This window comes from Lonchura striata, chromosome 2 (genome assembly GCF_050655825.1).
Source record: "Lonchura striata isolate lonStrDom1 chromosome 2, ASM5065582v1, whole genome shotgun sequence".
Classification (NCBI taxonomy): Eukaryota; Metazoa; Chordata; class Aves; order Passeriformes; family Estrildidae; genus Lonchura; species Lonchura striata.
In genome coordinates, this window is record NC_140704.1 from 93276199 (window position 1) to 93288981 (window position 12783).

At 42.2% G+C, this 12783-nt stretch overlaps 1 protein-coding gene across 4 annotated transcripts in view; it reads right to left on the minus strand.

The window, feature by feature from the left end:
• TERT (telomerase reverse transcriptase) overlaps positions 1–11130 on the minus strand; it is a 29737-nt gene extending 18607 nt beyond the window's left edge. For 2 of the 4 annotated variants that reach the window (XR_014953389.1, XM_021528733.3), the window contains exons 1-4: positions 10658–11130; positions 7806–9690; positions 4774–4969; positions 367–556 (exon numbers count right to left, since the gene is read on the minus strand). Coding sequence is in view for 2 of the 4 variants with exons in the window: in XM_021528733.3 (XP_021384408.3) it covers positions 367–556; positions 4774–4969; positions 7806–9690; positions 10658–10963 (2577 nt within the window). In the remaining 2 variants the exon portion in view is untranslated. Of the gene's footprint in view, positions 1–330; positions 557–4773; positions 4970–7805; positions 9691–10657 lie in introns of all 4 variants that reach the window. The other 2 variants (XR_014953388.1, XM_085573672.1) reach the window with 1 other exon arrangement.
• Between the last annotated feature and the right edge of the window lie 1653 nt (positions 11131–12783).

Below are 12783 nucleotides of genomic sequence, written 5' to 3' on the forward strand. Positions count from 1 at the left end.
TGCTCACTGGCTCCACAGGCAGCTTCACAGATCAACACACACCATCAGCATTCAGAGGCAAATCCCAACAGGCCAGACTCACCCATATCAAAAAAAATGGGATGACTTTACAAACCATGTTATTCTATTTGGCTCATTTAATTTGCTTAAGGTACGTTTGCCAACAGAAATTTGTAATCCTGGAACCAGAGACTAGCGGTAATTAAGCACTGGAAAGAGAAGCTAAACTGCAACAGACTCATTCAGCCACTTTGATCAGAAAGTTACAGTTCACCATGTTAAAACTAGTTTTATGTAACAAAAATCCTTACTCCATTTTTAGTTACCTACATCAAATGCACATAAAACAATGAAGTAAATAAAAACCTTCTTTTCTCTGCTTTCCTTGCTGAGTGCTTGTGGTTCAACAACACCGCTCACTTTTACTATGGGTCTCAACCCATTTCGTTTTGGAATAAACCGGAGCTTTGATGCCATGGGAACAAATTTTTTTTGACGGATCGTTTCAATCTCCTCTGAAGACAGAGGCCGTAGCTGTACTTTGACAAAATGGTTTCTAAAATACAAATATACACTTAGTGTAAGCAATAGGAAAGAGATAAAACTAAAACATTTAGTGTATTTATGATAACTAAAGCCAAATATTTTTCTAAGATCATACAAATATTAACATCTACAGAAAGTGACATGAAATTCTGAATTTCAGAACAGTATCACAGTATCTTAATGAAATGTAGTATGATAAGAGACAATATATTTCTGCTTGATGCAAATAAAAACCCCTTTTGACACAAATTAAAATTAAAGTACAGATTAGTGGAATACATATGAACATTATGAAATATGTTTTATGTACGAAACAAGAAGCTGGATATTGCTCATGGTTTCAGAAGTTTGAAAGGCATTAAAAAAGTTGAAAAAAACCTTCTGAAAACTACTCTAAGAGAGCTCCTGGGAAGAACATACAAACTGTAATGGCTGTTCTACTCCCAAGAGTTAGGGGATCTACCACTTATTAGGTACTGGGATACACAGACAACATAGGGGCTTTAGGTATCCAGGACTCTGACAAGCAGATGTCAGTTGAAGCAAATAGCAGAAAATAATGAAGAACCAAAGGCATCTAAGTCACAGATTCTGGGCTTCCCAAGTTCATCTTAATGGGAAATGTGTTTTCCTCTCAGAGCCCCCCCTCAGGATTTACAGTTCCATAAAAAAATCAAAATCAGTACTTTTCCATACAATGAATCAGGAAGATGATGGTGAAGCAAAAGCCCTTGTTTCCACTTAAGATGCAGATTTGAAGTACCCTACCTGCAACATAAAAGACCTGGATAAATTTCCTGCACTGCTTATATTGTTCAGATAGGCAGAATGTGCCCTACAGACTAATGGTTATGATATTACCCTGGTAAGTAAGGGAGGCAATTCAAGTCCTCACAAAAGACTGGACATCAATCTAAATCTGCATGAAGACTTTTTTACATTCCACACAATCCAACAGGCTGGTTTAGCAAAAGGAGGCCAGGCTATTACAAAAGGCAGTGGGTGAATGATGGAAACCTGGTAAAGATGCTCTAGGAGATACCTGAGAAGCCACGAATGCAGGTAAGAGAGGCACACAAATACTTCTTTTGTATGCCTCTGCAACTCAGATACAAGCTCATGATCCAGCTGCTTGAGACTCTTGGTATCTGAGAGATACAGTGCATGACACCTAGAAGGTATAGCAGCATTCAGGGCCAGCAAGTTGACCTACTGAAGAGAGTTTTGAGGATTAATATTCAAATTTTAAAATTAAATTCCTGGTACAGATGCTGTCCAAAGAAAAGGAGAAATGGTTGTTTTTCCAGAGTGAGGGATCACTACTCTTTATAGAATTACATTCTTTGCTGAAGACATCTACTATACTATTAGATAGAGAACCAGGATAAAACAAGTAACACCAGTTCAACAGAAAAAACTTAATGATCAAATTTCCATCCCTTTACAGCTCACATTCAAGAAGGGAAAAAACCCCAATGAACCTCTATCACTGTACTAAAACATACGGCTTCCTTTGAAAGTGAAGACAAAGGCCAGTTATTGTCAGATCTTTGCTACTCCCTCTGGCCAGCTGGAGAACTGGATGCCATTTGCCGGCAGTAACATTCACTGCTTATTTAATGGCATTTACAGCAGTGCTAGTGATTTTGAATATGCACTAATCTAGCAGCCACTGAAGCATGCTGCTCTCACTGGCACTCACAATGCTGTTAAGCACTGAAACTTGAAGGAACTTGACTAGATGGTCCTGCTGTCTTTTGACATCTCACTTCAATCTGACAGAAAAGATTCAGAATTTCTGCAGTGCTTTAATCCTCAGGAGCCACTGTGTGTGGCAAGAGCAGGGATGGCATGAGCTTTAGGAAAACAGGTGTTCTCATCACAACACTGTTCATTATTTTTAACACACAACTTTACTTTCTACAGGTTATTTAACTTGAAGCAACTGTATCACAAAATACTGACTTTTTCTTAGCAAATTCTGCTTTTAATCTGGGGACCTAAGTTTGATATAGCTTCAAAAATTAATACAAAATTATCTGTGTACAATGACAGCAGAGCCTGATCTCTCTCAGTACAGCAAGGCTAATATACAGATCCAGAGCCCCTCTCAGAACCTTGCCCCATAACCCTTGAGTGGGATTCTGCCCAGGATGATCTACTCAAAAGGACAGTCCTTCAACATGAGGATTTACTCCCTAATGACAGTGCAGTCAATGCAAAGGTAAGCTCACAAGTAAGATCCAGGTCCACTCAGTCCAGCCTGTTCCATCCATTTCCTTCCTCCAAAGGAGGATGCAGAAGAACTCAGCAGGAATCAGTGGCTACCAATGCCTTCCTACAAACGAGTTCAGAGCAACTGCCTTGAGCAGCTCCAGCTGAGGAGAACCAGAACAACCACAGAACATCTATTAGGACAACAACTGAGGTCACCAGACACTCTTCCTCCAGAGAAGATGGAAGCAGCTCAACAGCCTTTGGCACTACTTCACCAGCAGTGCCTGGCTGGCTAAGAGCAGAAAGGTGTTTTAAGTGTTTGAACAGCCTCAAAATGGCCAAGACTGTCCTAAACACCTGTACCCGCGTATCTCTAAAGACCTGTATCCCAATTTCTTTCCCCCTATGTGAAGTTGGCAGCTGGCCACCTGTGTGAATGCAGGAAGCTGGACTCGTGGCAGACCTCATGTAATACATCACACTTGAGAGAGCAGCGCTGAAAGCCCTGTCAGTGAAGCTCAACTGCAGCTGTTGGAATGAGTCCTTATAAATTATGATTCCTGTAGCTAAAAGCAAACATCCTGTTCTCAGGACACGCCTTTGGCAAGCATGCAGCAGCATTTCTTTGGGACGTTTCTCCAGCTTCCAACAATCTGCAATTTAGAGACCTTCCAAGCAAAAGGTGAGAAGGGGCTTCCTGCATGGTAAGGAAATATGTGGGGAGGAAATCAGAAAAAACAAGACCCTAGATTAAAGTCTTTTGAGTTCAAAGCACCTTATACATTGAGTTTTTCTGGGAAACTGGGAACACAAACGAGCTAAATCCTAAGTTATTTGTTTTCTTTTAATCACAAACCCCGCAAAAAATCTATTATTTACTACTTCCATTATTTTTATTGTATCTCTACTATGTGAAAATCAGTACTTGATTGTATTTTGTGCCAAAAAAAAGTCTTTAAGTACTCTGAAACTGCATAAAATACTAATTGCAACACTGCAGCTGTTAGTCTCGAAGACAAGACAAATAGAATATGTGGGACTGCAAATTACATTCTACTACTATTCAAAGTGCATTTTCTGTGCTACAACTGCAAACAAGATCGAGACCCCATTAAGTGCAAAGACAAATGCAGAGTGGCACTGGAGATATCTTTGCTGAAATCAGGGAGTGATGTGACAGGAGGGGAAAAATATGTAACATTTTGGACCAAAAGATCAGAGCAAAAGCAAAAGGTTCACCATTACAAAACAGCAACTAAAACACAAGACATTAAGTATGCTAATTTTTCACAGTTCCAAAGCTCTCTCAGACACCAGTAATTTATAATGAAAACCTGAAAGATGTGAACTAAGGAGATAGGTGCACAACACTGTTCATTAAAATTGCCTTTCCTATTTTCTCACTTAACTGTTTAAAATTTTATCTTAAATACTGCTCTAACTCAAATACAAGCATGCAATTTTAAGACCAAAAAATCCAGCATGGAATTACATCCATAATAAAAAAGAGCTGTGGCTTCTAAAACCCTTAATCTTAAAAACAAAACCCCTAAAACCATTAGGCTACTGTCTGATTTTTATGAAGAGTATTACAGCATTTCAGAAGAGCCTTGTTTTTTCTTTTTCTAAATTAAAATAGCTGAAGGAAATGGAGTATTTTTAAAATGAACTTTCACAAGGTTACTTTGGGATTCTATCACTATGCTTTACTCATTGTTAAAAGGTATAAAAACTGCACTTATAACAAAATCCTCTTCATACTGGTTTTTATTATTGCAAAGATTTCTCTTCTAGTAAAGAAGTCTAAATCTGAATTCGTTTCCTCCCACAAAATATTTCCAAAATTACAAACTGTGCATGCTACAATCACAGGTTGAATTTTCCTCAGGGAAATGAAGCAAATAAAACGAAGATAAATGGGCAATAAATTAAAGCAGAAATATAACTTTACACTACAAAACACATGATTTCTACATATCCATTAAAGTTTAATTAGTTTTCTAGTGTTACCTAATTCCAATGTTCTGTAACTTGCCCCAAATAAACTTTCGGTAGTAGAAGAGCATGTTTTTCTGGAACATGGTCTCGGTGATATAGAAAAATGATCTGAGCAACTCAACAACATAGGTACCCATCAGCCAGTATAGGAATTTGGCCAAAAGTTCTTCACGGAAACAATGTTCATCGGCAGGAACAAAGTGATCACCTTCAATAAATAATTCAAAGGTAGTTATAGTAACTATCAACTCTTAGCACAAGTAAAGAAACAGAACACACAAACAAAAAACTTGGATAACATTCTTGCCCTAGGTTGAGGTCATAAGAAAGAAAAAAGGTAAGTACAAACAATTACACAGATGACAATCCAAATTTTCAGAGCATTAAATAATGCAACTGACCCAAGCTTAAAGCATAAATACATACCACAGTAGCCCAAAGACTTTCTTACCCCAGCATCAACTGTGCAAGATCTTTAATGCACAAAGTCACGATAATTGTGAAAGGAGAGGTAAATTAAAAGAAACAAGTCTACTAAAATATAAAACTTAAAAAAAAAAAAGGAAGCAAAAGACTGAAAATAACATAGGTATACTGTAAAAATTAACAAAAGTAAACTGGGATGATTTGGGGATAAGAATGATATTCAGATTTCCCAATTACACGAAAATGAAGGATTAAGCTTTATTTCAGACATCCTATATAAAATTTATTGTTGCAGTCAAAGAAAAAACAAAGAAAAAATTCAAATAATCCAAAGTCTATCAGTACTTCCAACATTTAGATGGGACAACAATTATGAACCCAGAGCATTCCTAACTACCACTGAATTTACATCTGTAATTACATCTGTAATTATGTCTAAATACAGGTGAACAGGGAATAAGACCCTGGGCTACAATATGGATGTTTTGGCCAACTTCCAATAATAATTTTTCTAATTACATTTAAAGAGTAGAATTTAGCCCAAATCCAACAAGATTATTAAATAAACTACACAGAAATACTAGTTTAGCTACTTAGCACAAATCATAGTTATGGCATGAATGTGTCAAAAAAAGCTTAATTTTGATGCAACACACCTGACAGTAAAATTTACAAAATGGAAATAAATTTTCAGTTTTCTACTCTATTTAATTTTTGCATGCTCCAGGACAGAGACATTTTCATGTATTTACAGCACTTAAAAAAACACTAGTACCATTTCAACAGAAGCCAGTTAACATCAGGGAAAAATTTCACTGCTGGAAAAATCTCTAACTGAAGAGTTGTAATATGCAGTTGTAATATGCAAACTGAATCAGGATGCTGAGAGGTAGCTGCCCTGGAAATAGATTATTTCTTTTCTAAGTTCTTGACAACAGATGTAAACAATGACTACAATTCAGGAAATTGTCCAGAAATCACTAATACTTTTGGAGAAGAAATAACTCCACTTACAGTGCAGCAAAGCAATTCAAAGCATGTTTAAACATCAAGCACATGTGACTACTTCCATAAAAATTAAAATAAGCCTATATATTACTTTGCCTGGAATGTGGCCGGAGAAGAAGGCATTACATTTTTCAAAGACCAGATGTTCCAAATTACTATGAATCAAACACATATTTTTCAATAAAGCCTTTTTAAATATTTCAACTCCTCAGCATTTGGAAAGTGTGGTTTTGAACTACAGTTTCTGAATAAAAAAATACTGCTTCCTAGAATTAAGAGTTTCTTATGAAAGTGTAACCTCCCTCACTTTTGACATCAGTTCTCAAACATCAGACTTTTGATTTGCCTTCTACACTTGAAAGAACCTGTAACAGAACTTATTGCAACTTTTAACAAAAGAACACCATTTTCAGCTCACACTACTGTAGGATCCAAGTACAATACCAGACAAGAATAAACTCTGTAAGCATACCAGTTAAGGGAGTACAATTCATATAGTATAGAAGAACAGAAGAACAGAAAAATGAAAATATGCACTAGATCCTACAGCAATCAACCCCAAACCAATTACTTCAGTCTACATTTAACTCCTGGGATAGTCTGAAGAACAAACTCAAGGAAAGGAAGATACACCTGTCATTTGAAAAGAAGACAGAAATGGATTCATACACAATGTGGAGCAATCAGCTATTGCCCTCATGAGAGTTTTTTAGACAGGGACCACTTAGCCTGGGGACTTCTGCACCATCAATTAGCCAGGCTGAGGCAGTGCTCAGTAAGGCTCTCTTGATATTAGAGAAGGGCTCTAGAAAAGGTGATAGATGATGACAGCCCTTTTTATAAAGGCAGGTAATGTTAGGAGAAGGGGTAGGAAGTTTTAAACTGAAAAAAAGTAGGTTGAGGTTACATGTTAGGAAGAAATTCTTTACTGTGAGGGTGGTAAGGCACTGGAACAGATTGCCCAGAGTGGTTGTGCATGTCCCAAAGATTTGAGGACAGGCTGAATGGGGTTCTGAGCAACCTGGTCTACTGGAAGGCGCTCCTGTGCATAGCACGGAGGTTGGAACTACATCTTTAAAGTCACTTTGACTTCAAACCATTCTGCAACTCTACAGTAGGCAATCCCTGTATTAATGGGTCTCATACTCAGATCTTTCTCACAGGGTTGCTGTGAGGGAGTAAAAAACTTGGTTTTTTTCACTCCCATAGCAGAGGAACTCATGCTACTGCAAGAGTCTTGACTTGCTTTTAGTTCTTTCTGAACTCCTACAGTAACAAAAAGGCAGACAGTGTTTATTCCTTACATGCTTAGGTCACACTTCAATGGATTTTCAGAGTTACTGCAATTTGGATAGTAGGAGTGGATGGGAAAGAGTTCTGATTTTTGTTTAGCCCAGGTCCTGAATTCATGTTTATGAAAGCATCATTCTATTAAACACAGATAGCATGTATGCAAATGACTTTTTCAAGGAAGACAAGCTTAAGCTATGGTTATTACCAATGAACTCAGCAATTCTGAGTCCAGATTCAATATCCTCCCCTTCCCACCTTAAACAAGATCACCACTTATCTGACAGCCCCACCACGTAGTTCTTCAATATAAGAAATACCTTTGCCTAGACGAAGCCACATGCAGTCATTCACTCTCATCCTCCACATCAACTCCTTCAACGAAACCTTAGCAAACCTCCCCCTGGAAATGAACACTTTGACATTTTTTAGGAACCGGCACTTGTTGTGGTTTGAACCCCAAAGCTCAGCAGGAATGACCTTCTCCAGGCAATCCCTCACAAACATGTACACCTGCCAGTGGCTGCTGTGCTGCTTGAGGAGCTCTGCGAGGGCTGAATCACATGCCTCTCGTGGGTTTTGTTCCTCACTCGGCAGCAACTCCCCACGCGCAGATTCTGCCAAGGGAGCACCTAAGTTGTCTGGCACATCACTGTGACCAGATTCACATCTGCTGCTTGTCGCACACTTAGCAGGCTCTTTCCCAGACTGTTCCTCTTGCTTCTGAACCTCTGCTTCCTCAGACAAGGCCACCTGACAAGACAGCTTGGTTTTTGTCATACTGATTTCAGATATCCAAACAGGGCAATTTTTTTTCAAGAGAGCTGAGTAAGCACATTTCCCATGGTTCAATAGCAGTTTCTGAAATATATGTCTCATTTGCCAGTAACGTTTGGGCAATGTCTTCTTTCTCCGCTTGTGTTTTGGCAGACTTTGGTTATGCCTTTGCTGCACCTGATTCTGGCTTAAGAATATAGCTTCTACAAGCTGTCTTCCACCTGCCTGAGAACCTTGCAAGCGATTCAATACAAATGATTTAGGAAAACATTCTTGGAAACTCCTGCAAGAGTACAGAAGAGACTTCCTCTCAATGTATGTTGCAGAACTCAGGAGTCTCTTTGGTAACTTCTTTGATAAATGAGGTTGGGGACTTTCCTGCTCTCTGCATTTTGAACCCTCCACTGGTTTGGTTTGTCCTGAAGCCAACTGAGATTCATATGTACGCATCTCTACTCTTTTCCTATGGGATTCTGCTTGCATTTCAGTGTTGGACTCTAGAGGTTTGTTACTCTGAAATCTCTGCAGAAGAGAGACTGCCACAAATTTCCTCCTGCCACAAGATGTGTGAACTAAAGAAGGACCAGACACAGCACTGTTACTTCTTTCAGAAATACAGGGGGTTTTAATGACACTTGCAGAATGTGCTGCTACATACCCAGTTTCAGATCTCTCGGAACTACTTTGGTTTACATCAGGAACAAGACTACAAGCCTTTTCCTCTCTCACTTTCTCTCCTATTTTTGCCCTCTTGGCTGGAATTTCAAATTGTTCTCTATGAATCTTCCTTTTTAGAGACGGAGCTGTGGCTGAAACACATGAACTGGAGCTACTCTGTTTTTCCTGAGCTTCAGTAACCATTCTGATCTGTTTGCTTCCTTTAGAAACGGTTTTTGCAGAACTCTGGTCAGTGGGCCCTAAGCTTCGTCTCTTGTTCTTTCTTTCATTTCTCATCCTGGAGACATTATCTTCATATCTTTGTCTGTTTGACTTTAAAAGATAATTTCTATGAAAGATAAGCCTTTTTTGCATATATTTCAGCAAGCTAGTACGTTTATATTTTGAGAACCTTTGTCTAACAAATACCAGGGATGAGTCTACACTATGTGAAATAAGTTCATAAACTGGTTGTCCACAAACCTGGTAGCAATTATTAGGGGGAACCAACATAAAGATTGCACAGTGTTCCAATAAATACATCATCACATCATCCCCTATCCGGCTCAACAGTGTCTCCCAGAAGCCGCTGATACAAAGAGTTTCTGTGGCAGTATTGGGTAGGTAGCTGTGTATCTTTGAAAGTGGCATGACTGGGAATTGAGAACTGTTTTCATCTGGTAAGGAGTATCCATACGCGAGGATATTCTTCTTCTTTTTTTCACACAGTCTCTGAACAACTCTTGCGGTGACCTCACTCTGACTAGATAACTGAAGAAAGAAAGAAAAAAGATAATTAGCTTTTTCCACTTACTCCTCCATAAACCACAATATACCCTTTAAATATAAACACATGCAAAGTTACACAGCCCCAGACATCAGCTTTCAAAGCAGTATTAATTATTCACATGCATCACACTCAAAAATTAAGATTTTCCAAGCGTAATGCAAGATGTTCATATGCAGCAACGTAAGCCGATGACTTGAAGGTAGCCTTTTTAACACCTGCCCTTTTGATCCTGGCTTTTATGCCCAGGAAACGCCCTGCACTATTCCCCCTAAGACCCACAGCAGCTCAGACTCCACGGCCTCCAATGAATCCGTGTTCGCAGATCCATGTTCGCAGGCACGCATACGTGCTCGCGCAGGCTCCAACCTCCAGGGAACTAACGCTAATTTTCTTGAGGCCTCCACTTCCTTTCATGTAAAGGAAAATTCAACTAAACGACTCGGCACACACTTCCAAAACCCATTTAACAAGTTGCCCTGGGTTGGCAACATCTGCTTCCTACCACAGCACAGTTTTGCTCATATGGCGCTAGAAAAAAAGCGGTCTTCCCTCTCTGAAAAGCTTTTCCTCCGCTTAAACAACGACCTGCAGCGCGTTCTACCCGCCTCTTCTTCATTCTCTCAAGACTAGGGCACTCTCCATCCCCCGTCGCTCCCCGGCCACTTTCGCCTTGTTCCCCGTACCCACAGGGGCAGGCGGGCGCCAGGGGCCGCGCGCAGACCCGCAGCGCGACCGCCGCCCCACGCCGGCACCCGGGCCCTGCTCTCCCAGCCAAGAGGCGGGGGCTGGCTCCCACCGCTCCCCGCCGGCTCCGGCCGGGATGGAGCGGAGAAGGAGGCTGCGGGACCGGCCGGGCCCGCCCGGCAGCCGCCAACAGGGGCAAAGGCCGCCGCGCCGCCCCGCAGTCCCCGGGAGCCCGGCCGGGCCTCGCCCCCGGCCCCTTCCTACCTGCTGGAAGGAGAAGGGCCGCGGGATGGCGCGGGCGCCGCGGGGGACGCACACGAGGCACTGCCCCACGAAGTTGCGGTAGCCGGGGGCGTCGTCGGCCCGCAGCACCTCGGCGTCCCCGGCGCCGCCGTCCCCCAGCCGCCGGACGAAGGTCTCCAGCGGGACGGCCTCGGCGTAGCAGCGGCGCAGGGCGGACAGCACGGCCGCGAAGGGCTCCTTGCCCGCCATGTTGCGGCCAAAGAGGGCGCGGGGCCACCTGGCGCAGCCGCGGCGCCCCTGCGACCACGCCGCTCGCCCGCCGGGCATCGCGGAGCAGCGGCTTAGTGATGGATGCGTGAGGAGGTAAACGCATTAACTGCTGAGGCGGAGGAAAAAGGAAGCAGCCAAAGCATCCTTTCAAAGCCGCGGCGCGGCTGCACGCCGCTGCCCCCCGCGTGGCCGCGGGCCGGCGGGGCGGGGCCGGCGGGGCGGGGCCGGGCGGGGCCGGAGGCCGCTGTCCAGCTCCGCCGCGGGGACACAGCGGCAGCATTCCCCGCCGGGGAGCGCTTTTCCCCTCTGGAAAAGCATTCCATTGAGGATCTGTCTGCACTAAGAGCACCTGTAGGAGAGATTGTGGTGGAGATGAACGTACTAAACCCTACAAATACCGAAGTGGCTCACCCTGTTGGTTTTTGGTTTTTTTCTCATCAAATTAATGAATGAAGAAGCCACATCACTTGCGGTACTGTACAACCTCCTACTCCAAATTTGGCTTGGTATCTGAAGATTTCATGATAGAAAACCTGATGCCAGTCTGTGAAAGGGATTGCAGTAGAGTCCTGGGGAAGTGCAGGTCTCTAGGCTCTATATGTGTTCCAGGTGAATTAGTAGAAATCCTAGAATTATATAGCATGGTTTGGGTTGGAAGGGACTTCAAAGGTCATCTAGTTCCAACTCCCTTGCCATGGGTAAGAGCAATATACGTGAAATATCTGTGCAATAACGGAATTAGGGGATGCTGAGAGAAATACAAATTGTTCAGCCAACATTGCTCCCATAAGGAGTCCTGCCCTTGAGTTCTGTCAAGTGTTGAAAAGACATGAAAAATTATCTGGTCATCTGGTTGATATATGCTACCTGAATTTCCAAAAGCCTTTGCAAGAAAATGTACCATGATGCATTGCATACATTCAACAAACCCAGGACTTTTGTGTAAATGTTTTGGCAACATGGAGTTAGCACACTACCATGGAGGGTGAGGTGACTGACTCTCTTCTACCCAGGCTTCATAATTAGGTTGCTGTAAGTATCCTGCAGAAATATAACAGACTTCTCTCCTTCCCAAAGATTAGAGAGTACCTCATCTTTGAGAGGAATCATCCAACAGATCCCATCGTGGAGATTACTTTTTCAGGGGTGTCACTAGATGAAGGGAGATGTTAGTGTCCCCATGGTCTTGTCCCTGGTAGTGGTGGTGCCATGCAGTGAATAATTCTCACCAGTAGCAGGGACAGATGTGTAGAAGTTGTGAGTCTGCTGAAACAGAGCCATGTGTACCTTCCTCAAATGAAGCCTTTACAGACTAGGGAGTGAGGTCACCATCCCACTGCTCATGGAGGACTGGCCTCCTTTCCTACTAAAACAATTAATTTATTCCTGGGAGCAAAGCAGCTCATCTCCTAACATCAGCATGACTGAGGATTCAACTCCCTGGCAACTTGTCACCTACAAGTTGAGGCATTCCTACATAATTTCCAGTTCAGCACTGCCTGCTTGCCAGACTCTTTTAGCTCTTAACAGAGATAGGCACCAGCTGGCATTCCCAAGGGAGGCAGAGCAATAACACCAGGCTTCATGGGATCTCAGCAGGGCTGTAATTAAAATACTGCACTACCACTGCATACTGAGGGGCAGGGGATTTGTAGACAGTCTGAATCCATCTGCATCTGCATCTAGGGTAGTGATATAGCTGATGCCCTTAGTCTGACCTCTGAAGGATCTATTTGACTTGTATTTCCCCCCATATCTCTGTTGCTCCAAAGGTGACAGCACCATTATGGTAGAATGTTGCCTGTGACAAACATAAGGTTCACCATTTCCTGTGACAAGCATGTTCAGGAAGAAAGTAAGAGGAAAAGGAAGAAAAA